Source organism: Suillus paluster, assembly GCF_016628075.1.
Source record: "Suillus paluster strain FC165 chromosome Unknown EDB91scaffold_4, whole genome shotgun sequence".
In the NCBI taxonomy this organism is placed as follows: Eukaryota; Fungi; Basidiomycota; class Agaricomycetes; order Boletales; family Suillaceae; genus Suillus; species Suillus paluster.
Genome location: NW_024537564.1, coordinates 368,339 through 393,009, shown reverse-complemented (window position 1 = coordinate 393,009; position 24,671 = coordinate 368,339). Strand labels below are relative to the sequence as shown.

The following is a 24,671-nucleotide window of genomic DNA, read 5'->3' as shown; positions in this document are numbered from 1 at the left end:
ATCCACTGCTTATGATGACTCAGCAGTTCGGTTAGATTATTGCTCGCTCACGAACGCCTCAAGGATGATTCAAGTGATTCGACTGCCACTTATTCTGCTGTTGCAATGGCATCCAAGTGCTTAAGTAGGTCATGATCGTTTCTGCCATGTCAAATTTGTCCCTGACAACATCACATCAGCATTCGTAACCGGAAATCTCAATAAACTGAAGGAGACCAAATATATTTTATCTCAAGGGACACCAATAGAAATAGACTCGCAAGACCTAGATAGCAAGTTCTTCTGATCAATACCTATTCATCCGCTGATCAGACACTCAAGTACCCGAACTGCAGGGCACGACCCAAGAAGTCGCCATAGCGAAATGCCGTCGCGCAGCTGAGCTGGTCAGTCCATTGAACTGATCCACCTCCCCGCGGTGCTTATGCTGTCTGGCAGCTGGGGAAGCCGTGCATAACGGAGGACACCGCATTGTGCTTCGTTGCGTATAATGGGCTACCTGGTCCATACATCAAGCACTTTATGAAGACGCTCGGTCATGAAGGTTGGTGCGAGATATTCTGCTAAACGAGACTTTCTGAACGCATCTGAGGTAGGCTTGAACAACATGCTCGTAGGATTCCCGACGAAAGACGCGTATGCGCTCTGCACGTTCGCATACAGTGCAGGTCCGTGCACCGAGCCAATCCTTTTTGAGGGCCGCACAGATGGAACAATCGTCCCTGCTAGGGGACCTGGTGATTTTGGCTGGGACCCCATCTTCCAACCAAAAGGTTTTGACCAAACGTGAGCCTCTCGCGATTTTCTAATCGGTTGTTCATAATACTGAGACGGGGATAAAGTTATGCTGAAATGACCAAGGAACAGAAGAATATCATTTCTCACCGATACCGCGCACTGGACAAGCTCAGGGCATATTTGGCAACCCTCGACACTGAGAACAGCTAGAGCTACTTCTTTGCAGGGTAGCCGGAATTCATTGTTCAGGATAGATTATAATCGTGGGCAAGTTGAGTACATCCCCGGTGGTGCATTAGACCCTTTTCCGAGGCTCAGATTGGGTATAATCAGTCAAGGAGAAGGCCGAAAACGGATATAATGTTGTGCTCTTAGAGGCAACTTAGTTGAGATATGTAGAGCAGATCGGCTATACGATAAGATAACTCTGGATTTGATTCCCTGAGTAATGCCAACGATTCGCATCCTCCCTCAAAGATCACATTTATTTTTATAAAGTCTATTCATATTTGTTCGTTGTCCTAAGTGTTTTCGGATGGGACCCCCACCCTCGAAACGTCCACTGAGAATGAGCGTGGGGGGCCGTCGGTGTGTCCATGTATGTGCAGTTTTGATCCGGTAAAGAGTCGGATTACCCCCGATTCCCGACACAACTTTTTCGAGTGGTCGAGTAGCATCGCCAGCGCACGCGCTCTACATCACCAGCGACTTTAGAGAACACACACAGCGTTCTGAAGCCACGAGGAGGAGCTCATTTCCTATTTCCTAATCATTTTGGACAGCAGTTTCTGTCCAATAGCAACGTGAGCAAGTCTGGCGATTATTCAAAATCTATGTCCATCCATACCCCAAGAAAAAAGGCCAGAATCCGTCTGGATGACGACGTAACCTCCGTGAAAACGCGCCCAGTGAACCCCCTCCAAAAACAGCGCGAGCAGCTCCCGATAGCACGAGGTAACTAGACTATCCATCCCATCATCTAAATCTCCACTCAGCATCTTCGCAGGGCGGGAAGCTCTCATTCGCGAAATACAGGAAAATGACACAACAATTTTATTGGGAGAGACAGGTTCAGGAAAAACCACTCGTGCGTTTGCTAGCCATTATACCACAGTTATTGCACCTCATAACTCCATCTTAAGTACAGAGGTCCCTCAATACATCCTCGAGTCAGGCATCGCAGGCAAAGGCATGATTGCCGTCACACAGCCACGTCGAGTAGCAGCCACGTCCCTTGCTGCTCGTGTAGCTGCAGAGAAAAACGTCTCCGTTGGTGGACTTGTCGGATACTCCGTAAGATTCGACGAGGCTTCCAGCTCCGATACCCGTATAAAATACGTTAGTGACGGTATGCTCGTGCGGGAGCTGCTTTCGGATCAGTTGCTGTCGAGATACAGTGTCATAGTCGTGGACGAAGCGCATGAACGAACCCTTCGGACGGATTTCCTAATAGCAAACCTGAAAACGATTCAGATCGCTAGAAATGGTGGGGGAGATGTCAACGGGAAAGGAAAGGGTCCCGCGTCAGCCCTTAACCCATTGAAGCTCATCATCATGAGTGCTACGCTTGATGCTGAGAAATTTAGCAAGTTCTACAACAAGTGGGTGCATTACATATGCACGCAATGTACATGCTCATGACGACTGCAGTGCACGAATACTCTATGTCAAGGGCCGACAACACCCTGTTCAAATATTCCACACATCTGTCAGCCAGACGGACTACGTCGATGCTGCTCTACGGACATTCTTCCAAATACATACTGATAGACCTCCTGGAGATGTCCTTATATTTCTTCCAGGTAAGCTGTGTATACCTGCCTGCATAATTCATGCTAACTTTTGATATCGTGCAGGTCAAGAGGACATTGAAAGTCTTGACAAATCGATAAAAATGTATGCTCGCAGACTCCCTGAGGAGCGTATGAGTGTACGCCATTATTCCGTTTTGATGACTTTCGTTCTCATCATAACTCTCATCTAGGTCCTAACATACCCAATGTACGCTGCCTTGCCACCTACGCAACAAGTCAGAATATTTTCATCCGCCCCTCCAAACACCCGGAAATGTATTCTTGCTACCAACATCGCCGAGACGTCTATCACAATACCCGGAATAAAATATGTAATCGATACCGGCAAGTGTAAAGAAAAACGATATTTATCGAAGGATACCGGTGGAGGTAATGGAAGTGATTGTCCATTTGGGTTCACAACTGACCAGTTTTTGTAGGTTTTGATACCCTCCTGACTCGAGATATCACAAAATCGTCTGCTATGCAGCGGGCTGGTCGCGCCGGTCGCGAAGTATGCCCCGAACTTGTCTCTCTTGATGCGTCTAATGTGAAGTAGGGCCCAGGTTTCTGTTTCCGCTTGTACACAGAAGACGCATTCAATGCAATGGCGCTGTCCGCAGAGCCCGAGATTCGCCGATGCAGCTTAACCCAGAGTGTCTTGCAATTGAAGTGCCTCGGCCAAGACTTTGAAGCAGTCGACTTCATGGACGCTCCCGAGATCGGGTCAGGTACGGCCCACTGACATACCTCCATACCAATCCTGACATCTTTCTCAGTCATATCCGCGCTTAAAACTCTCTGGCTTCTCGGCGCGTTGGACAACTCCAAGACACTAACCGCACTGGGGCGCCAAATGTCGTCCTTCCCCGTGGAGCCGTACTTCGCGCGTATCATCCTCGCATCCAAGACCCACGGATGCACCTCTGAAGTAATAGACATCGTGTCCATTCTCTCGTCCTCTTCTACGCTCTTCCTCGATATCTCCGACCAGCGCGATGCCATCACAGAAACTCGGGGCAAGTTCCGCCATGCGAGCGGGGACCATATGACGACGCTAAACGCCCTCCGATCATACCAAGAGATTGCCGCATCTGAAAACAAAGGCGCGAGAAAAGAATGGTGTCGTCAACATTTCGTGAACGAAAGAACGTTCGTGGAGGCGATGAAGATTAGAGATCAGTTGAGGCAGACGTGCCAACGAGTTGGTATCGATTGGCATACTTCCACCGCGGATAATGATGAGCCAGTGCTGAGATGCTTCGTCACTGGCCTCGTTCAGCAGTCGGCGTTTTTACAGCCGGATGGGACATACAAGCAAACGATGGGTCATTTTGTGAGTTTCGCATCTCGTTCTGCGAACATAGAAGGCTGAGCGTGTACAAGGTCATTAAAATTCACCCAGGTTCCACACTCTGCGACAAAAAGGTACCTGCTATCATCTACGATGAGCTTGTGAGTGGCGTTTTTTTCCTGTTGTTCGCCGTTAACGTGTATGGAGCAGGTCTACACAAGCCAGATTTACGCAAGAGGCGTGTCCTCCGTTCCAAAGAGCTTCTTTAGCAACGTCACACCAATAACGAAAGAAGCGTAACGTTTTCTCGCGCTCTGACAATCCTAGTATACCACACGCTTGGATTAACCATTTTTATATATCTCAGGCGGAGAGCTTGCACTTCCCATCCTAAACTCGTCGAGACTCCGAGGGGCGGCACTGACATTTATGAACTTTATTTCGAATAAACTTTGTCTTGGCTCTGCGAGCCCCAGCGTTGTGGTTACACGGCACATGTTACTATTAACCATGAATTAATAGCGTGAGGGTGTGAGGTCAAGCACGGGTGTAGTGTCGCGCACCAGCTGGTGTGGTGGTGGGGAAGGTGGAGCCAATTGAAAAGATCCAGGGATGTTCACACACCTCGGGGCTAGGGCACACATCCAGGCATCACATTATACGCTTGCAAGTCTAACATCCTCCGACTTGGGGAACGAGACTGTTTTGGGGCCATGGGAGTGTTTGTATTCGACAAAGCCCTCCTCCCACTAACGTGGGAGTCGGGGAACGGGCACGTCGGCTGGCCAAGGAACGAGGCTGACCAACTTGAAGTTGATATGTCACTTCTCCTATAGTCGACTATAGTGACTCAACCCTCAAACCGTGCCACCATGCACCATGCTTTATTTCTCCCTGGAATTACATGCAATATTTTCGAGCTACTGAATTCTTTTCTTTCAGGACTCGAAGTCGGCTTACTGGGCCCTATACTCTGCGGGATCTCGCAGCAGTTGCGCTAACGTGTCGTACATTGAGTGGTTCTACGCTCGACGTGCTAGCTATGGAATACCCAAGTATGCTTCGGACCATTGCTGATATGTTTGCCGCCATTGGTCGTCAAAGCTCGGGATAGTGATTATGAACCAGACGAGGATCGGAGTATTCAGTCTTATGATGAACCATCCCTGCGTCGGAACATCGTAAGTGATCATAATTTCCCCTGCTCGGTGTGCGTCTCCCTTACAAATGGTTCCAGCATTTGATTCAAGACCCTTTGCCCTCGGATTTGTTGCGAATGCTTCCTTATGCCCGACGGATCAAGAGGATAGGTTCCAATTGTCGATGGCCTCGTCTCGGATTTTTCTCAATTCCCTCTCATATCATCAATTGGCTTCTTTCGGCCCAGCCTATGGAGAGTTTTCTACATGTCTCACTCACATGTCGTGTTCTAAGTTGGTGTTCCCGAAAGGCATGGGGAACATTAGAGACATCTCATTTGTGCCATTATCCCGTAGTAGCCTCACAAGTTTCGAAGTTTATCCCGAATTCAACATGAAAGTGGAAAGCTGGCCATTACTTTCGAATCTACTCGATGATCTTCCTCAGCTGAGGACGATGAGATTGGGAGGTAAGACGTGATGGAGGAGATATGCATTGGTTAACATGATCTTGCAGTGTGCAGCTGGCATTGCAATGTGCACGTGCTCTACCCTGCGCTTTTTCCGCAACCTAGAACATCTGGATCTTGGTATCTACGGGCACGTTGCCGAGGGTCCTGGCCTCGTTGGCCTTCAGATGTTCCCTCGTTTGCAGAAACTGAAATTATCAAGTGATACCAATTTTGCTGTTGGTTTCTTGACAGCATTACAGTCGATGGTACTCCACACCTTGACTTGTTGACTTGACCATGCAGGTAGTCCGTCGGAGTCGGCTAGGAACCAGCCTGAGCACTTCGACCGTCATCGACTCTTTTCGTCCTTGCGGTGTCTAACGATCTCAAGCACTTGCAGCACGTTACACTGGATAACCTCGTAATATCATTGGACGCTTTGATGTGCAAGAAGCTTGCTACCGGGTGACCAGGTCGAATTCTACTTCAATCCGTTCTCCAGAGGAACTTGCGACAACTACTATAGATGCCGGCCCTCTGGCCACGTTCGCAAGGCCTTCTCCAAACTTACTGCGTCTTCAGCTTGGTATCCCGTGGGATACGGCAGAGTTGCCAGTGCTCGATGACGAAACGCTTACTATCTTGTCATCGCGCCCCACGTGTTCCGCTTGCACGCAGATAGTGGTGAATGTGGATTCACCCTGGGACAATCCAGAAGTAGTGGCAAAATTTTCGCCACGGTGTTTCCTGGCAGAGCAATCAAGATCGTACTTGCTACACCTTTCTGCCGGAAGTTGCCATCCGAACATCCCTCAGATAGGTGGCATGGAGTTGTGGAATAACTGGAATTGCTCAGGAGGTCACAGCTGAGCAGCCTTGAATCTGGTATAAACATTTGGGACTAAAAAAATAAAACAATCGAGATGGCTCTTTTTCTGTATCCATTACAGTCGTCTGCATAAAGGCGAATTTTTTCGTTCAATTAAGAAACGAAAGACTTGATTTCGCTCATGTAATGACACATCTTACTGCCGCTATATTGTCATTAATATTGCGCAATCAGAAAGGTACCAAATCTGTCTTGTACATGTAGACCTGTAACTGTTCCATACACGTGAACAACAGGGGGAAAACGCTGCTCACAGGTCTACATTTACGCAAGGAGTGTCCTCCGTTCCAAAAAGCTTCTTTGGTTGGACGTCACACCAGCGGCGGAGGGAGCGTAACATTTTGTGCACTCAGACGATCTAGTGTACCACATGCCTGGATTGACTATTTATTATATATAAGAATATCTCAGACGGAGGGCATGCACTTCCCATCCCAAACTCGTCGACACTCCGAGTGGCGGTAATATTTTATGAGGTTTGTTTCGAATAGACTTTGTCTTGGGTCTGCGAGTCCCAGTGTTGTGGTTACATAGCACATGCTACTATTAACCATGAATTAATAGCGTGAGGGTGTGAGGTCAAACACGCCGGGTGTAGTGTTGGCTCAGGCGTGTGGGGAAGGTGGAGCTAACTGATAGGATCAATTGATATCGGGAGATATTCCAAACACCTCGGGGCTAAAATGTACTGCGCTAGCACGATGGACTTAAGTTCGCTAAGGTCACGGTAGAAGTCCCTCAGACTCTTGGCTCAAACCCTGTGAATCAGTGTGATGGGGGGAATTGGAGATAGTCTGGGAGGCTCGAACGAGTAACGACTGACTCCTCAAGAGAGAAGTCTGAGACAGTAGATACTATGTAGCAGTGGGCTAGTAGCTAAACTTCGAAGGGGACTGCCTGAGACTGCTCGCCTGCAACACGTCGGACATGTTGTAGCCGACACATGGCACTCGGACATGACTTCGGACTCCTAGGGGCGGCGATCACGGGCAACACCGAACTTGGTAATCTGTGGTAATCGATTTCAAATGTCATCATGATCTTCATCTCTTCGTCTCTTCAAATCTCTCTCGCGGTGTACAGTGCTTGAAATATCATGGACGCTCTTGAAAGCTCTCTGATAACTGGGCAATGGGATTCCAAGTTCAACATAGAGCTAGAGTCGTGTCCTGCAACTGCCAAGCTCGCAAAGGACGTCATCGATGGTAAATTCCGGGAAGTGCTAACTTCACCTTACGCCCAAAGTTTGTTTAGGGCATCTGGGCTGCAGGACAAAAGCTATGAAGAACATTTTTCGTGGCAATTACCATCTGTGACAGATGAGGCAGAAAAAGAGTTTATCCAGGTCATTCTGGCTGTCGCATGTTTACATGCTTTCGTCCAGGCCAACTGGACGGGTCCGGATCTCAATATCAAACCTTCGGAAGTGATCGTTGACGTGATGAACCCAACTTTGATTTCTGATGAGGTCCTCGATATGAAGGCGGTGACCGAGCTAGCTTACGGCGGCGAGCCTGCTTACCACCTCGCACAACACGCGACTTTCTTTCGTCTTGCCCAACTCATTTTCGCCTTGCCGTATCATCACTGCATATCTGTTCCCTGGTGGCGGTTACGTACAACAATTATTCACGAACAGTTATTGGACGAGGCAGTGCCCCTTCCAACGGACGCTCTTGATTCCCTGGAGTCTTTGTTGAAGACCCTGATGGGAGATACGGGAGATCGCGATCTCGCTGGCCGTCTGCAGCTAGAGCAGGGTCGACTTGAACATATTTTTTGCCACGACAAGGTTGCTTCCGAACGATTTGTTCGAGCGGCCCGTGCTACGGGGTTGCAGTATGAACTCAGCGGAGCGCTCGGGAGACGAACAAAGTTTCAGCAAAGTGATCTAAGCCAATTGGTGTTACTCGCGGAGAGCCGGAAAAGGAATGACTCCCCCGCCGAGGACGTACTCAACGATCACGCCGATCAGTCACGTACGCCTGTTATCGGGTCCATCATAACAGATCCAAATCTTCCAGTTACCTTGGAATTGAATGACGACACACTTCTGGAGCAAACTGTATTCACATCTTCTGCTCCGTCGTCCACGACCAGTCAGCTGAACCATCTGGATCCTGTTTCACAACCCCCTTTACACCCACTCGACCAGTGTATTCTTCTATCCCTTTGCCTCAATGTACGGAATACGTCCCCTTCACACGGTCTCACAAGCGAACAGATGTCCCCTTACGTCGCCCGTGTCATATCGCATCCCAAGAACTGGTCAGTCCACACTATGGCTCTACTTTTGCGGTCCCGCCTCGAATCTACACGCACACGAACTGTTGAGCGCTCAGTACTCCAGCTCCAAGCCCTCGTAGACCAGATGCCGACCGCTGATTCCGCCTTGGCGGAGCGGCTGCTTTACTTCCATTCAATACCGCTTCCAAGCAAGTGGGAGATGGAACGTGAGCTGGCATTACGTTTCCTCACTCTCGGGGTGGTAAAATCGGCCCTAGAGATATTTGAACGCCTTGAGATGTGGGAGGAGGTCGTGAAGTGCTGGCAGTCTATGGAGAGGACTGACAGAGCGGTTGCTATTGTCCGTGACTTACTCGAGGGCCGCAAAGAGGAAGCAGAGAATGTGATTTCGCGGGGCAAAGATTTAGCATCGCCGCGGCGCGGCAAACTAGATTCAACACGACAGGCGAAGTTGTGGTGTCTTTTAGGAGATCTGGAGCCAGATGACGCAGTGAAGCATTATGAGCACGCGTGGGCGCTGTCAAAGGAGACTTCCGGTCGTGCCATGCGGTCTCTTGGGGGCTACTACTTTGCACGGGGGGAATATGAGAAGACTATTTCCTGCCTGCAGCGTGCGGTGAAGATCAACCCGCTATTGTCCCGCTCTTGGTTTATCTTGGGTTGTGCCTTTATTCGCCTCGAGAACTGGGAGGGTGCCCGAGATTCATTTAGTCGATGTGTTTCAATTGACGATGAAGATGGAGAGAGCTGGAATAATCTGGCTAGTATGTACCTCCGTTTGGACTCCTCTCAGAATATCTCCGAATCGCACGTGAATGAGGTAAGTGGGGATGAATCTTCTTTACCCTGTACGAACTCAAGTTTGTGCTCAGGATGATCAGCCTAGCAAGGCCAAATCTTTTTCAAACAGGATGCTGGCATTCCGTGCTTTGAAACAGGGCTTGAAATACAGCTACGACAATTGGCGCATGTGGTCGAATTACATGATTATCGCCATGGACGTCGGGGAGCTATCAGAGGCGTGTCGTGCACTAACGCGTGTCGTTGAAGAACGGAGTGCAAAAATTGGTGCAGAATGCGTTGATGAAGAAGTACTTGAGCGCCTGGTCAATGCCGTTACTAGGGTGCCAGCTGATCGAGCTGAGGACAGTGATAGGGGCCGTGATGCTGTAACCAATCCCAATGAAGGTCACGGGCTCCTCAGGAGGGTGCAGGAACTTTTCGACCGAACGATTCTTCCACGTGTATCTTCTCCTCGCATCTTCCGCGCCTATGCACGTCTTCTGACCTGGAAATCACGGTGGGAAGATGCGTTGAAAGCTCACTTGGATGGGTATCGCTGCGGCGTGGCCGGAACGTTTCAGAAGGGAGAGACGGATGTTGAAAAGTGGCGCGAAGCCATAAATGAAGTCGAGGACGTCATGGACGTTTTAAGAAATTTTGGACCGCGGGTGCAAGGCATTAATTGGAGACATCAGGGTCGCAGTATCGTCCGGACGTTTATGGGACGCTCGAAGGACTTCGAAGATGAGGCAGAATGGTCACGCCTGGTAGAGTTGCAAAACGAGCTGCGTACTGAAGAGTAGGGTAGAATGATATTTACACCGAAACACGAGAAAGCAGATCGAATGAATATGAGATGACTGTGCGTGTAGGTTAAACGGCAGTATGGTGTGTTGAATACACGTATCGTGAAGTATGTGCAGTATGAGAGCAATTAGTACAAAGTGGCATGTGGGCGCAAGTCAAAGGCGGGAACATGAGGATTGAACGTAGTGGTGTATCACATAGAACGACTCGTGAGGAAGAAAAACTGCTACACCTTCCAGTCTAAATCCAGGGCCATGCGATTTAGAGACAGAGTGGTTAAAATTTCAGTAACCACACTAAGGCCGGAATGCTTGATGGTCAGACGAGCACTGAACATGTCTTCTGGCTGAGCGAGCTCCCACATAGCGATTGTAGTACGTCCGTCTACGCACTGAAATTCGATGAGCAAAACGAAAGGCACGAAAGCTAGTAACATCCTACCTCCATTTTCTGAGGAAAAACTTTCCACTTCAGCTCCCTACCATTCTGCGCCGTAAAATAGCGTGATCTAGGACTGGTTTCACATTCTGTTTCAACGACAAGCCATTTGCAACACCTACATGCTAGAATCTCTCTTTTGGCGTAGGTGATTGATCATGGCGACTTCCGCCCCGTTACCGTATACAAGGTATCCTGGGGCTCTGGAGGGGCCAAAATACAAGTAGGAATTGCTGGGACCCATGATTTCTGGGTGCTGCTGGCTCCAAGCCGCTTCGCGAGCGATGTGGACAATTACATTCACTTGTTGGTCAACCTTCGGAGTGATATGTCAGAGGATGCTGAGCGCTGAGCTTCAAACGTTGTTACCGTTGTCCTAATTTTTGACCGTCCTGGATTAAAACTAAGCCGGGAATGTTCAAAGAGGTACGTACACCGTAAACGCTGGTCTGCCCTCGAGATCTTCGAATCTATGACTGAAGAGGTCTGATCCGAACTGAAGGAGGACGTATGAGCCAGACATGACAAGAAAGTGGAAGAAAGACGGGGAGATTTCTGGGTCGTTGTATTCCAGTCGCTGAATATGTAACTTACCTTTTCACGCACAAGAACAGGCTAGATTGGGAATAAGAGATTTGAAGGCACGGCCACATGCAGAAACAGTCAGAAGCCCACGTAAAGAAGCCCACGTGGCTCCTCGTGGCTCCCACTTCATTTTAGCAGCCGAACCGGTTATTTCATTGATCGCCTTGCCTCAGGGCATTCTGCCGTCTTCCACACTATTCAAGTGCGATGGGCAAATGCCTCTTATTCTAGGTTATCAAGTGAAATATCAAATTATGCCAAGAGTAGCTGGGGGTTATTGGCCATGCGTGACCTTCGTGTGTCCGTAGGTGTATGCAGGTGATGCAAACTACAATAGTGCTCCTGAGAAGAAACAGCAGTGAACAGGTCAAGGTTCACCGATGACTAGCGAGGAGCTCCACTTCTACGTACTAGCATCGATAAGCTCATTCCTAAAATAATAAGGAACAACGCACGTGGATAAAGGTCTGAACCAGACGGAAAAGCGAATGGCCCGAACTCCGTTCAGTCGTACACTAGATAAATGAAGATTATCACCACCGATCCGTCTGTCCGAGGATGTCATTTCTTACCATGTATGATGCCTGGTGAGTCAAGGTTGCGTAAATAAACGTGTAGAGCGGCCAGGAAGCCTTGCGCACCGTAAAATAGCGTCCACACAAGAATAAATGTAAAAATGTTATCTTGGCCAGGGTTGACAAGCTCCCCAAGTCCACCAGCCAAGTATCTTGCAGGTTTCCCTCTGCAGTTTATGGCGTAGATGATAAACGAGGTTGAAATAATAGTGGCTATAAAGAGCGCGAATCCTAGCCAGTTCTCTAGACCGAGGATTCCTGCGACAGCACCAGCAAAGCAAGAGGACAGAAATTTGACGGACGTCAGCGCTTGATTGTGCAGGACATTCGGTGCAAATACAAGCTGAGCTGCAGAATCTGTAGTTGTCGCCATAGACGATGTTGAATGTGAATGCGTGAGGCGGCTGTGACTTTCCATGTACCACTCGGACACCGGAAAGATCTCTCACGGTCTTAGCTCACTTCCGATCTTGAACGAGAATGGATCATCGTCTACCGGCCGTAACTGTAAGTGAACATCGCGTCTTTACAACGTCGAGTCAAGTTGACCAACAACCAATCTCTGGAGAACTCAAGGTGAAGTCGTCATGTCCAAGAACCCAGATGGAAAGCAGATCAAAGTAGGGATTCTTGGTGCGACTGGTACTGTAGGGCAGCGTTTCCTCACTTTGCTCGCAAAACACCCATGGTTTACCATCCATGTACTTGGAGCATCTTCCAGATCGGCTGGGAAGCCATATGCGCAGGCTGTTATGTGGAAGCAGACGACGCCGATACCATCTGTCGTCCGCGATATGATAGTGCAAGAGTGCTACCCGCAGCACTTTGCTGAGTGTGCTATCATCTTCTCTGGTCTTGATGCCGATGCGGCTGGCGACATAGGTACGTCCTAAGGTGTATAACCCCCCTTCTACGCAGCTTATCTTTACGACAATTAGAATCTGCGTTCAGAAGCGCTGATCTCGCCATTTTCTCCAATGCCAAAAATTATCGGAGAGATCCCTCCGTACCTCTGATCGTCCCCCTCGTAAACGATTCACATTTATCCATCATTCCTCAACAGCAATCTCTGCACAATCCCCCGCTTAAGAAGGGATTCATCGTTACCAATGCCAATTGCTCTACGACGGGCTACGTTATACCCCTTCGTGCCCTGGAGAAGGCCTTCGGACCCATCGAGTCGTGTCTGGTCACTACCATGCAGGCCATCTCCGGTGCTGGATATCCAGGTGTCTCTAGTCTTGATATCATCGATAACATCGTTCCATACATCAGCGGCGAAGAAGAGAAAATGGAGTGGGAGACGCTAAAAATTCTGGGAGGGGTCGCCGATGGAGATGATGGAACAAAGACCTTTGACATGCACGCACGCCATCCGTTACGCGTATCCGCGTCATGTAATCGAGTCCCGGTCATTGATGGGCATACGATGTGCGTCTCTGTACGTTTTCAGCAGAGACCTCCTCCCAGCCCGCAGCAAGTCCGCGAGGCACTAGTTGCTTATACTCCAGAGGCACAATCCATTGGGTGCCCATCTGTACCTGTCCATGCCATTTTTGTGCATGAAGAACCGGATCGCCCACAGCCTCGGCTGGACCGATATTACCAAGATGGTGCAGGCGTGTCAGTGGGCAGAGTGCGCCAATGTCCCGTTCTTGACATAAAGTTCGTCGTCCTCGCGAACAACGTCTCTATTGGAGCAGCTACAAGCAGCATCATTAACGCGGAACTCGCCGTGTTGAAAGGAGTTGTGAAGGTGGAGTAACGGGGGCGCGGGCGCGCTCTCGGCCTGAACAATGTGCCAGATCTAGAAGTTCGCGGTAACGTCTTGCACGATAGTATCAAGATCAAATAATAGCGTTTATGTTACTGCCAGCATATTATGGGTGAAAGCACTGGTACAATTGTATACTGCAGGTTAGTGCAGATGATGACGTTGATACAGTATTGTAACGAAAGTGAGCAAAACATCATTGATCAACCAGCTCTGGAGGAACGGTCGCGCTTCTGTACAGAAGAACGATCGTGGATCTGTACATAGTTCTCGATCATGCGCATCATGTTACCCAGACCCGGCGTCTCCGGAAGCCATTCTCCGTTGTTGACACAGAGAACCTTCATGCGTTCGTGATAGTCGAGGTCAGGAAGCAGCTTAGGGGTGATCAAGAAGTATTGTGCGCTGTCAGGCTTGCATGTGACTTCGACCAAGGAATTGTGTACTGCACGCTCAGCGCGTTGATCCATACCCTTCGGAAAACGTGGTCAACACCTGACGTATAAACAGGGTCAAAAAAGGGGCACCTGATTAATCTCGTCAACGAGAGAGAACGGCGTTCGGGCCTCTTCAGTCAAACTCATCAGGTATAAGATAGTGGTGAGGGACCGTTCCTAGACTCCAATGAATATCATGCGAGGAGTAAGTTTGATCCATACTTACGCCGCCTGACTGCCTCTGTCCCGTAAGAAGTTGCAACTTCTCCTTATCACGGAATTTAACGAGAATGTCGATCGCCCACTTGTCATAATCGTCATGGGGGCTGATGCGGATTTCACCTGCGCAGCCAATGCCTACAAACATTGATAAACGTAAATTCATGACGCCACCAGGGTTTAGCAACTGACGATCAAATGCAGCAGAGAATTTCTTTCCGATGCTCGCAACAAGTTGTTCGAGGGCAGGTTGCCAACGATCCTGGTATAGAACTCAGAAATGAAATGGGGCAAGCAAGAACACCGCTCACTCTAGCGTTCTTAATTTCTCGCTCCACTTTCCGCGTAGCCATCTCTCTGTCTTCCAGAGTTTTCGTCAGAGCTTCGATCTGTTTGTCATCGTGGTAAATGAAGACCCTCATATTAAAAATGGAGCGATGCAAACCTCATTCTTTCGCCGCTCATACTGCTCAACGACACCAGGGTTGGTCAACGTGATCATATCAAGATTGGCGCGCTGAATATCGAGTGCCGTTCGTAGTTCATTCACACTCCGGTCGTGAACCGAACCATCCTGTATGCATGTGAGTGACCCTGAGGTAATATTAGGCAGAAATAGCTTACCATTTCCATCTTGGCGAATTGTTCTTGGAACTCTTTGTCCATGCTCCGAACAAGTTCCAGGCTGATGTCGCGTTTATTCTTCGCGTCAGTCTTTGCCGCGACGAATATTTGGTCAGCTGGCGTCGATGGTTACTTCATATCCGCGGACGTTGCACGAAAGTCTCATTTACGAACCTTCTTCGAACTCGGCAAGAGCCCGCTGGTACTTTTCATCCTTCGCTTGGCACATGGCTTCAAGCGCATTCTTGTTTGCGCCGACCTGTAGGAATTCAAGTCCACTGCGAGTTGCTTCAACTTGATCAGATATCGCAGCACGGATCAGTTGCTGTAGGGTGGATTGTCAACTTTTACTCGCGTATTCCAGATTAAGTCAAACTGACCGTGTATTCCTTTACGATTTTAACGCGCTTCTTCGATATCTCAAACAACTTCTTCTTGAGCTTGGCGCGTTCATCCTCCACGGAAGGTGCATTCTCAAGGTCCCTCAGCTTGGTCTTGTTAGTCTCTGTGGTGCAGTTAGATATGAAAACGACCAATCGGGATCATATATACCGATTTTAGCCGCTAGCGTGGCCAGGTGCTTCTTCTGATTATTAACAACCTTCTTTCGTGTATCGAGAGCGTCCTGCACACACGGTAAGTCAATTTACTTTCCGAGGCAGAAAAGAAAAATCAACAAACAAATGTCTTCTTGAACTTAGCTTCCTCCGCCCTAATTTCGCGCTCCTCTGCTGCAAGGTTGTTCGCGTCCTCGTTGATGACTTCAAGAGCCTGCCTTGCTTCTTGAATAGTCTGATCGAGCTTCTTCTTGATCTCAGGGTCGACTGCACCCCTGGTAAACATACTTGAAAGGAAGGCGCAATGATGGCCACTTACTCGTGCTGCTGACAAGGTTCCGGGCTGGACGGAGATCCCTCGTCATATTCCCGGCTGCTCGCTTACCGTATCGCGATCGTGAAACCGTGTTCATCACTCTTCCTGCGACGAACTTCGCCCCACCACTGTCTCGGGAAACAACTTCCATCGCAGCATTTACATCGACCCTGGAGCCGTCCAAGCCAATGGCCTGATACGGTCGTCTTGGTCAGTATATGGTTAGTGAAACAAGGATGGTTGACTGACGGTGCGATGTAAGCTAACTTCTCGTGTGAGGAACCACAGAAGGCCGTCGGGGCACTCAATCTTGTTGATTGCGTAGTCATCGAAACCAAGTGCCTTCAACTACAGCAGACGTTAGATTATTCAATAGAGATGACATAAACACACCTCTGCCTCGTTCATGGGAGGAGGGGTCAGGTCTACCTTAGGCCTGAACCAGATGTTGATCTTCGCGCCCTTTCGAAGCCCGGCCTCCTCGCTGTCATTCAAGTAGTGATTGAGGGCACTATAATCTTCCTCGCATTGCGTGACGAGAATCTGCAAGCTGATCAACTACATTATTCGAAAGCGGTGGGCAGAATGTGGTGCAAACCTTGAGCTGATCCTGATTAAAGCACGCCTCTACAGAATCGGTAAAGCGTCGATCTGGAACGGTGCAGCATATCATGGGCGGTTCAAACACCTCCATCTTGAACTTGTCCTGGTGGTTACGAAGCCATACGACCGCATCGGCTACATCTCTATCCCAACCCCGCAATTTCTCGAGTTTACGATGACGCTCATCTTCAAGGTTCTTCAGCCTGTGATAAATGCGTCATGCTCATCCCGCATCATAGAAAAATTGGTTCTTACTGGTCAAGTGCACCGCCGATGTTTTTCTGTTGCTCGGCGGAAGCATCGACGTTCTTCCTTTGCCGTTCCTGCAAGTCCTCCATGCGCGTCGCAGTTTGTGTGTGCTCCCGGTTGACTTTCCTCTAAAGTTGACGGTGAGTATAGATTGCGTTGCCCTCTCACGGGGTGAACGAACGATCTCAGTATTGATGACTTCTATATCCTCTAGTTCAGGCGGGTTGTCGAGCTCTTTCTGCCATTTCTCATTCTGCCCTTGGATGTCTTTGATCTTCTTCACGCGATCCTTCTCGGCCCGCTTCAGACCGTCAAGTCTGTTCGTGACATCCTCTGCGTCACGTTCCTGAGCGGCTGGTCATTAGACAAGAAACGAAAATGAACTGTTAGACGAACAAGCCTGTCGTTCTCGCTCCATTTGCTCTTCATCTGCTGGAACTTCTGGCGAGATGCATTCTTCTTTTTCTCGCGTGCTTTCTCGTACTCCTTGTGCTGCACAGCAAGTTGCCTTGCGGTGCATGAGTAAATTGGCAATAAACATGAAGAAGAGCATACTCTAGCTTGGCGTGTGCGGGCGCGTTTCTATCCTTCAGTTTCCGCACGCGGGCATGTAAGTCCCGCTGGCGGTCTTTGGCCTTCTGATAGCGCTCCTTAGCTTCATGGTATTCATTAACAGGAATCAACACTTCTAAGACAGCGATCTACGATAGAAATGAATAATGAGTAACAACACTACGAATCGAATCACTTACATCCTTCTCGACACGCTTGCGTTCTTGATAACGCTGAACGTCTCGCTCAAGTTGAGAATTACGGTCTTGCATCGTCTTCAACCGTTCTTGCTCGTCATGTGCTTTCTGCAAGGGACTCGTAAAACAAAGTGATAATTAAAGCAGAGGATGCACATACATCCTGGAGGTCCTTGAGCTCTTTGCCAGCGGTAATCAGCGTGTCATGCCAATTTGTCAAATTAACATCTCCCGCGGCACGTTGCGTCTCTCTGAGCAACTGTTGTGGGGTCATTTGCGCAAACTCAGAGACCTTGTCCTGAGGCAAGAATGAACTGAAAAAGCGCGTATATATGCGGTCAGAAATAGCGAACACAGGAAAGCCAGGTACCATAAGTTTCCGACTTGAACATTGAGCTTTGCCATGCGAGCCGAAATCTCTTTGCCAGTGCAAGATTGTCCGTTGAGAGTCAAAGTCGAGCCTTTGGACTTAGCGTTCAAGTTCCGTCGGATTACAAGGTTCTTTTGACCCTTTGCACCCTTGAGCTCAATTTCGATGTAGCCGCTGTCTTTGCCGTGCTTGACGAAGCTAGAAATCTCGTTTGCGCGACCAAGGATCTGGTGAAGGTAGACTTGAGGCAAGAAACAAGAATAATAAAAAGCGCTCACGCTCGGAGGCCAGTTGAGGCCGAGACAAATAGCACAAGCGATACTGCTTTTACCAGTGCCGTTGGGGCCGAGTATCATGTTCAGGTAAGGACCCGGGCGGAACTCCACCCAGTCGTACGTAAGGAAGTTGTGCAACTGAATACGCACGATAGAACCAGGGATGAAACTGAGAGAGACAATAGTGAGAAACATTAACAATTGCAGATGGTCTTCCCGTGCTTACCCATCGTCATCACGAGGAAGAGTCGCTATTTGCTCCCTTTTCGGGGTGGAGGGCACAAAGTCGCCTTCTGCATTGACGCGAGCGCGCTTGCGGCTTCTTGGAGATCCGTCCTCGTTCTCGGGATCACCGTCAGCATCAACATCGCCTTCGGCATCAGTGTCAGCGTTGTTTCCAGCTTGAGTCTGCGCTGGATCTTCGTTCCCTGTTTCATGCTCGACACGCGTCGCCTTGCCTTTACCTTTCTCGTCCTTGACTTTCTCGCCTGTGCCTTTCTCCTTTTTGACCTCTTCCTTGGCCACGTTCGGAAGAGCAGAGTTCTCCTTAAGAGAGTCGGTGTCAGCCTCTACCTCTGCTCGTGTTCGGCGAGGCATGTTCGTCGCACAGGAGGAACACGCAAGTTTGGGGCCAAGCTGTGGTAATTGACGCGTTTCGAATGTTTGGGATTGTTTGACATGTAGGCGCGACGCGTTTAGGGCCGGATCCACGGAACTATATACAAGAGACTACTGACTAGGACTAGGAGTACTATTAGGCAGTCGATGCCGATTATCCATGAATATCATTAACATTTCTTAGGTCACAATTGCCTTGGGTAGTTGCCTACATAGGCTACAGCTTGACATCCGACCCTGCTCAGAAGCAAGTTGCGCCTTACGTATTGGTCTCGAACATCCTGATCCGAGATTCGACTCCAATGAGCATCAGACGGAAAAGCACAACTCATGATCTTGCAACTCTACGCCTGCACCCAGACGGATCGCGCGTTCAACAATCATCTATCAACAGAAGAACACGCACAGCTCCTTCAACTGTCCCAGACACCAGAGGCAACTGGATCGCCCGCGATGCAGGGGGTAAAGCTGCTGTGAGGAAAACCAGAAACACTAGTGCCCGGGCGGATGACGAGGACGGAGAATTTATCGATATTCGTCTCTCTGATGAGTTGGTTGAAGAGGAACTTACGGTACGGACGAGTAAGAAAGGCAAGCAAAAGGCCACCGAGAGCGACTCGGAAGACAGTGGCGGGAAACGCACCGGCAGAAATTTCAGGGCGAGGAAACGACGCAGCTTCACAGATGACTGGTCGTTCTTGGCGCCCTCGCCGCCCCGTGTCTTTCCACAACCAGAATCGACTTCTGAAGATGACTCTTCCTCGTATTCATCTGATTCTGATTCTGAATCGGAGGAGATCAAAATCACGCTTCCGGACCCATCCCCCGTAAGAGTCGATGTCCTTCCAATGATGTTCGCTGATCATCAGTAGGAGCTGCTAAAATGCATCCACCACTTTGCCAGCCGTTACTATCAGGAACAAGGTGTTTTGTCCGATAGAAGCAGGGGTTTCCGAGACGAGAGGAAAACCCGGCGCTCCAAAAAGAGTGCCATCAATATTCACGATCAGACAACAAGAAAGCCGGCGCTGTGGACGAGGGATTCTTCCCTTGATGCGGAGGATGACGAGGATGAGTGGGAAGACGAGGAAGATGAGCGTGAAGATGGTGAAGATGAGTGGGAAGATGAAGATGAAGACATGGAAGATGGTGAAAACCCTTCTCGCAACGATGAAAATGTGAAGAAGGACATGTACAAGGCGCTTGACGGCTCGGCTTTGGTTGCAATAGGTATTCAAAACCACCCCTCCTCTCACCACCGCGCTGACCAGCATCCAGGCATAATTCTTCAAGAGCAAATTGCACATGCGATGACTGCTGGCTTCCCTGCTACTCATGCACATCCAGTGCGGCGGCAGCGGGATGATTTCGCAGAACTCAGCTCTTCACTTGAATCCGACTGATACCACCCGTCTGCTATCCACGCAGTAGTTTATATTCCAGCGTAATAAATGAATTAGATCGCGAGCAACATACATAGACGAGGAGAAATACTTTACTTAGCCTTCATCCTATTCTTCGGATCCAGCTTCAAAATATAATCTTCCGTCAGTGTCCCATCCTCCCATCGCTTCAAAATGTTCCCTCTATATATCCCCATATTCGACCCTCCAAATACTTTGAGTCGTGCTAATCGACGTTCTCGGAGCTTGTTTTTGGGTAACATGCCTGACACTGCGTGCCGTATGATCTACATTCGCGCAGGACGGCGTGAGCATGTATATCGTATACAGCAAACAACGAAACGAACCTCATAAGGCTTTTTCTCCATCATATCCTTGTACTCGGTCTCTTTTAAACCACCAGGGAACATCGTATGCTTGCGATACACCAGCTGTTCGTCTTTACGACCGGTCACCTTGATGTGTTTTGCGTTTGTAACCACAACATAGTCACCACAGTCCACTAAAATGCGCATGAGCGAGAAAATGGTGATAAAATGGGTAAAAAAAACGTACAGCTCTTGTCGTATACCGGCTTGTGCTTGCCCATGAGCACGAGAGCTATTCGTTCCGCCAGTTTTCCGAGAACGCGGTCATTGGCATTGACATGATGCCATACTCGTGCGTAAGCAAGGGCGGTCTATAATGGGCCCCCGGTTATATGTTCGCCCTTGTATAACAAGAAAAAATCGCGTACATTGCCTACTGCTTGAGACATGAAAGTGCTGGTCGAGGAAGGTTAAACTTATTGCAGCGAAGTCCGAATAACTACAAGCTCACGTGGCGTTGCTATTTTTAGAACGTACTTCGAAGTGCAACAGCTCTGGATTCGTTGTACGACCTGATTGCAAGATGGAAGTACATTATGACAGTACATAAATTCTAGGTCAATAGATCCACAGTGCATGGGTATCCTTCCAAAACATCCAATCACTTCTTTCCCTTCCTTTTAGCAGAGCCCTTCCGTGGGGTATTCGTCGCACTCGACGACGCAGCAGTAGATTCTGGGGCTGGGGATCCGGACACAGGCGCAGTTGCAGGCTTCAGTACAGGCTTAGCAGCAATCTTTGGGGGTGAAGGTTTGTGCAAAAAGTTAATGAAGAAGGTCGCAAGACCTCCACTCATCGTGTACATGAGCCATTTCGGTACACGAACAAGGGCACGGTAGACCTTGGTCAGCAGTTGCGCCAGGTAATCTAAAATGTATTCGCTATAACACATCGATGAGCATTGGCGGGATGGTTAAATCTGACACGTCCTACCGTTCGCCGCCGGGGCCATAGGCGGATTTCCATGGCTCCTTCATACGCCACCCCTCCTCCTTGAGAAATTGGTGCAAAATTTCGTCGGTCAACCTTATCTGACCGGCCTTGTAAAACCGCAAGGTTTGCCCTCGGTCTTTCAATACAACAAGGTAAGGTGCACTGATAACAGGTCAATGACATGAACACGCTACAAAATCGCTTGAATACTCACGACCAGACAGCCCATTTGGTGGTGATGCTCGTAACGTTAAGATAGTCTATACGACCAAAGCGCACGTGAGGAAGTTCTCCTTTCTCCAGGGTATAATTATACGTGGCGTCAAAGACATTGTCTACGAACTTCGAGACACCTTCTGGCTGTCCCGCGGTGACAGTTCTGATGAGAATGAGTTGATTGTCGCCTCAACAGAAACCAATCAACCCACATTATAAGGAACCAAACTCGTTCCTTCTCCTCCTCAGGAGAAAGTGCCTCGTTCACAATAAATTCTGCGTAGTTCTCGTCCGTGATGAGAGGTATCCGCTCATCCCACGTCACAGCTGGAGCTCCAGTAATGTTGAGTCCAATGAGGGAGGATACAGCGGCCAGAGGTCCTACAGTCACAAGGCTATCCAGGAACGACATCTTCCCTGGCCCATGTTGTGTTGCAGGGGTGGATGAGGAGGAATGTGAGACGTGTGCTGTTGAGGGACTTTCGCTTGGGACGGGTTGCCCTGGTGTCCATCCAGCCGAAAAGTATTGAGCATTGACTAGCCCTGTGAGGTACAGAAAGCTGGCAGCGTACGCCAAATGCCTCATATCTATGTTCAGGGAATCTCCCCTAGTCAGACCCAATAGAAGGAAGATAGTCGTTTCTTCTGTAATGCTCAGGGTAACTTATGGGACGAAAAGTTTGCCAAGTGATACTGACAAGTCTAGTTTACATAAAAGGTAGTTACATAAGGTACAACTTGGGATGACAGTGAGATAGTGATTTCTGATCTCCATTAACCTCGAGCGGCAGTAAAATTTGTTCAATATTTATTGATCAACTCAGCAACAAACTACTAGTAACCCACGCGTCGTGTGCATCAACCATACTGCACCGATAGTGAAAGCAGAAACACGACTCACTGCCACACTAGTACTTAGCAGTCGTCACCAACTGTCACATACAAAGAGGATCTACCACGCCGGTGAGTCATGTGGTTAAATCCAGGACGCAAACTTAAACTACTCATACTCACGCATTCACGATAAAGTTCGGGGCAGTCTTTGCACTCGCTGGTATGCCTGCAAAAGAAAGAACAGTCCTCACTGGCAGATATTGATGTTGCCAAAGCAGCAACAACAGCGAGGACAAATGAGAAACGCATTGTTTGTGAGGGTGTGATACTGTATGGAATTATCTGAGGGGACAGTTACTAGGAAGACACCTTACTTTTATGTGCTGAATATTGTTCTTCATGGCGATTTAGGAAGAACCTATCGTTCTTTCGAACAGATGATATCTAGAATGCCAGCAGATTGATTTACCCAAGGTCTATTGGCAATTTGGTGTGGAACAAAATATCACTTTGCTTCGCAATGTCAATGCCAGCTACGTAGCTGTTCAGCTTCTTGTGTTGCATATTACATGCAACGGGCTGCCTCAGAGGACTCTGCCACCGCAGTAGATTGGCGCGGTCAGTGTGTCTGACAACGCTGGCACAACTGCTCTTCACCACCATTATGCGACTCATCTCTCACATCGGAATTCATACTTTGGGTACTCAGTGGGAGAGCATTGAGTCACTATCGGCAATCGCCTTAGAGAACATTCGGAGGGCGCGAGAAATCTGTGACACCACGATTGCATGGGTATGCGCTGGCACGTGTCATTGACACTGCTCCCACCTGTTGACGGCAGTCATCAACTTTGCCGCATCTGACGATCCTTTGAATACATCGCAGTCAGTCCCTGTGACTCTTACATAAGCCCTGTGATAAGTAGTGACAGACCGGGAAACCTCCGCACCTCCAAGTAGTGTCGGATATAGTGGTCCAAGGCTTGGTTCAATCATTGTGCGATATCTAGCTGTAGGGACTTGTAGACTTTGCCCTAGCCGTGCCGATATTTATACCGTGCCTATTTTGACAAAAATGCGCATGTGTAATATTGTGTGGCAGGCGTGCATAGGTCTCTATGGGTCTCCACGTCCAACCCAGTTTAAAAGTCGCCTCGGGCGACGGGCCTACCACGCGTGAAGTCACTTTGCCCACCCTGCATCAGATCTCATGCAGTCCAGACCTTCGCAATCAGCTCCGTCGAGCCTACAGGAAGTTAAGTCGGATGATGAAAGATGGCAAGGAATGTTGATCGCACCAATATCATTGATGTGGAACTGATACACGCCTGACGAGCACACCGACCGTCGCTGATCTTAGTGTCCCAGTCATGATAGGACTAATGATGGGGAATTTGCGTTTGTGCACGCCATTAGTCGAACTGGCATGAAGAAGCCAATGTCAGATTCTCACAAAGATCCACCGTTGATGGTCACGCACCCCAATATGAGAGCGCATCACTAAGCTAATATCTGGTATTTCGTCGAGGACGGGGCATAATGATCCAGAAGTCACGAAAGCAGCTGCGGTCATGGGAATGAGGAAGGCCGCAAGAAGTCGCTCGAAAGCCTAGCGACACGAGCCATTCGTCCTTGATGAAGGAGGGAACTCCGTAGGGTCGTTGACTGTGCCCTTTAAAATCGCTGTCGAGCGCAAGAGTGACCTCGTCTCGTGCGTTCATGAACGTACGTCTAGCTGGCACATTGCATATCGGAACTTCGTGAGGGGTGAGAAAGGTTTTTGGATTGTGCTTCCCTTACAATGCAGAACGCAAGATATTGCGACCAGTTGCGGAAGCAAAGGTTCTGGGCAGCATTGAGCGAACAAGCATGAACATCACTGGCGGTGTCAAGAAGGTATGTTATGCGAAAAAAGTCGTGCGCGCGGGACTAGTGATGCCGCACACCAACCACATCATCAACTATTAACCATAACTCGCTCAAGTTTCAGATTCAAGCAACACAAAGCAACGTTGCATCGCCTACATTTCCCAAACTTTTCTCGGTGGGCGACTAGCAAGTCTTGCAGCGAATCCTAACTTAACAATGCGAACGCAGGACTCTGCGAAGCACGCTGACCTAGGCTACGCTTCTATCTCTTGTGAGCCGAGGCTTCAGTACGGGCTTAGCAGCACTCTTTGGGAGTGAAGGTTTGTGCAAAAAGTTAATGAAGAAGGTCGCAAGACCTCCACTCATCGTGTACATGAACCATTTCGGTACACGAATAAGGGCGCTGTAGACCGTGGTCGGCAGTTGTGCCAGGTGATGTATTCGCTATAAACGGCAATGTGCACAGGTAAGATGATGAAATCTGACACGTCGTACCGTTTACCCCCGGGGTCATAGA

The 24,671-nt window shown here is 49.0% G+C and overlaps 13 protein-coding genes across 13 annotated transcripts; 6 read left to right on the top strand and 7 right to left on the bottom strand.

Moving 5' to 3' along the window:
• Positions 1–31: 31 nt before the first annotated feature.
• EDB91DRAFT_1102210 (inosine triphosphate pyrophosphatase-like protein) lies at positions 32–1,245 on the top strand. Its single transcript, XM_041317279.1, has 6 exons — positions 32–124; positions 180–272; positions 322–386; positions 439–544; positions 597–786; positions 843–1,245. Exons 1-6 carry the CDS (start codon positions 106–108, stop codon positions 946–948), a joined length of 579 nt encoding a protein of 192 aa, XP_041182478.1. The 5' UTR covers positions 32–105; the 3' UTR covers positions 949–1,245.
• A 326-nt stretch (positions 1,246–1,571) lies between these two features.
• On the top strand, positions 1,572–4,125 carry EDB91DRAFT_1243164 (P-loop containing nucleoside triphosphate hydrolase protein; the record flags this gene model as incomplete). The annotated part of the gene is made up of 10 exons (XM_041322257.1): positions 1,572–1,692; positions 1,745–2,339; positions 2,389–2,540; positions 2,595–2,668; positions 2,723–2,921; positions 2,972–3,045; positions 3,091–3,262; positions 3,311–3,867; positions 3,918–3,986; positions 4,036–4,125. 10 exons carry the CDS (start codon positions 1,572–1,574, stop codon positions 4,123–4,125), a joined length of 2,103 nt encoding a protein of 700 aa, XP_041182477.1.
• Positions 4,126–4,437: 312 nt separating this feature from the next.
• On the top strand, positions 4,438–6,286 carry EDB91DRAFT_1077803 (uncharacterized protein; the record flags this gene model as incomplete). The annotated part of the gene is made up of 7 exons (XM_041314963.1): positions 4,438–4,550; positions 4,768–4,880; positions 4,930–5,006; positions 5,260–5,434; positions 5,540–5,682; positions 5,720–5,789; positions 5,919–6,286. 7 exons carry the CDS (start codon positions 4,438–4,440, stop codon positions 6,284–6,286), a joined length of 1,059 nt encoding a protein of 352 aa, XP_041182476.1.
• A 1,115-nt stretch (positions 6,287–7,401) lies between these two features.
• EDB91DRAFT_1044855 (uncharacterized protein) lies at positions 7,402–10,138 on the top strand (the record flags this gene model as incomplete). The annotated part of the gene is made up of 2 exons (XM_041313149.1): positions 7,402–9,372; positions 9,425–10,138. The coding sequence occupies 2 exons, from the start codon at positions 7,402–7,404 to the stop codon at positions 10,136–10,138; spliced, it is 2,685 nt and encodes an 894-aa protein (XP_041182475.1).
• Positions 10,139–10,253: 115 nt separating this feature from the next.
• On the bottom strand, positions 10,254–11,360 carry EDB91DRAFT_513125 (uncharacterized protein). Its single transcript, XM_041327537.1, has 5 exons — positions 11,015–11,360; positions 10,950–10,956; positions 10,703–10,896; positions 10,584–10,650; positions 10,254–10,533 (listed from the first exon to the last, which is right to left on the bottom strand). Exons 1-5 carry the CDS (start codon positions 11,101–11,103, stop codon positions 10,369–10,371), a joined length of 522 nt encoding a protein of 173 aa, XP_041182474.1. The 5' UTR covers positions 11,104–11,360; the 3' UTR covers positions 10,254–10,368.
• Positions 11,361–11,496: 136 nt separating this feature from the next.
• On the bottom strand, positions 11,497–12,167 carry EDB91DRAFT_1102193 (uncharacterized protein). Its single transcript, XM_041317278.1, has 3 exons — positions 11,807–12,167; positions 11,621–11,749; positions 11,497–11,568 (listed from the first exon to the last, which is right to left on the bottom strand). The coding sequence occupies exons 1-2, from the start codon at positions 12,156–12,158 to the stop codon at positions 11,727–11,729; spliced, it is 375 nt and encodes a 124-aa protein (XP_041182473.1). The 5' UTR covers positions 12,159–12,167; the 3' UTR covers positions 11,497–11,568; positions 11,621–11,726.
• A 160-nt stretch (positions 12,168–12,327) lies between these two features.
• EDB91DRAFT_1044547 (aspartate-semialdehyde dehydrogenase) lies at positions 12,328–13,505 on the top strand (the record flags this gene model as incomplete). Its single annotated transcript, XM_041313134.1, has 2 exons — positions 12,328–12,622; positions 12,679–13,505. The coding sequence occupies 2 exons, from the start codon at positions 12,328–12,330 to the stop codon at positions 13,503–13,505; spliced, it is 1,122 nt and encodes a 373-aa protein (XP_041182472.1).
• Positions 13,506–13,611: 106 nt separating this feature from the next.
• Positions 13,612–14,801, bottom strand: EDB91DRAFT_513295 (uncharacterized protein). The gene is made up of 6 exons (XM_041327539.1): positions 14,795–14,801; positions 14,482–14,744; positions 14,363–14,432; positions 14,178–14,308; positions 14,042–14,128; positions 13,612–13,987 (listed from the first exon to the last, which is right to left on the bottom strand). The coding sequence occupies exons 2-6, from the start codon at positions 14,590–14,592 to the stop codon at positions 13,718–13,720; spliced, it is 669 nt and encodes a 222-aa protein (XP_041182471.1). The 5' UTR covers positions 14,593–14,744; positions 14,795–14,801; the 3' UTR covers positions 13,612–13,717.
• A 1,940-nt stretch (positions 14,802–16,741) lies between these two features.
• Positions 16,742–18,565, bottom strand: EDB91DRAFT_513266 (P-loop containing nucleoside triphosphate hydrolase protein). Its single transcript, XM_041327538.1, has 6 exons — positions 18,140–18,565; positions 17,639–18,082; positions 17,429–17,582; positions 17,272–17,376; positions 17,075–17,220; positions 16,742–17,027 (listed from the first exon to the last, which is right to left on the bottom strand). The coding sequence occupies exons 1-6, from the start codon at positions 18,508–18,510 to the stop codon at positions 16,823–16,825; spliced, it is 1,425 nt and encodes a 474-aa protein (XP_041182470.1). The 5' UTR covers positions 18,511–18,565; the 3' UTR covers positions 16,742–16,822.
• Positions 18,566–18,628: 63 nt separating this feature from the next.
• Positions 18,629–20,021, top strand: EDB91DRAFT_513116 (uncharacterized protein). Its single transcript, XM_041327536.1, has 3 exons — positions 18,629–19,358; positions 19,404–19,761; positions 19,810–20,021. The coding sequence occupies exons 1-3, from the start codon at positions 18,834–18,836 to the stop codon at positions 19,932–19,934; spliced, it is 1,008 nt and encodes a 335-aa protein (XP_041182469.1). The 5' UTR covers positions 18,629–18,833; the 3' UTR covers positions 19,935–20,021.
• On the bottom strand, positions 19,981–20,718 carry EDB91DRAFT_513108 (ribosomal protein L13 domain-containing protein). The gene is made up of 4 exons (XM_041327535.1): positions 20,671–20,718; positions 20,490–20,613; positions 20,282–20,436; positions 19,981–20,221 (listed from the first exon to the last, which is right to left on the bottom strand). The coding sequence occupies exons 1-4, from the start codon at positions 20,689–20,691 to the stop codon at positions 20,027–20,029; spliced, it is 495 nt and encodes a 164-aa protein (XP_041182468.1). The 5' UTR covers positions 20,692–20,718; the 3' UTR covers positions 19,981–20,026.
• Positions 20,719–20,771: 53 nt separating this feature from the next.
• On the bottom strand, positions 20,772–22,139 carry EDB91DRAFT_1215856 (uncharacterized protein). The gene is made up of 4 exons (XM_041320824.1): positions 21,664–22,139; positions 21,450–21,614; positions 21,236–21,397; positions 20,772–21,183 (listed from the first exon to the last, which is right to left on the bottom strand). Exons 1-4 carry the CDS (start codon positions 22,035–22,037, stop codon positions 20,904–20,906), a joined length of 981 nt encoding a protein of 326 aa, XP_041182467.1. The 5' UTR covers positions 22,038–22,139; the 3' UTR covers positions 20,772–20,903.
• A 1,201-nt stretch (positions 22,140–23,340) lies between these two features.
• EDB91DRAFT_1102170 (uncharacterized protein) lies at positions 23,341–24,199 on the bottom strand. Its single transcript, XM_041317277.1, has 4 exons — positions 24,086–24,199; positions 23,749–24,020; positions 23,627–23,706; positions 23,341–23,531 (listed from the first exon to the last, which is right to left on the bottom strand). Exons 2-4 carry the CDS (start codon positions 23,856–23,858, stop codon positions 23,494–23,496), a joined length of 228 nt encoding a protein of 75 aa, XP_041182466.1. The 5' UTR covers positions 23,859–24,020; positions 24,086–24,199; the 3' UTR covers positions 23,341–23,493.
• Between the last annotated feature and the right edge of the window lie 472 nt (positions 24,200–24,671).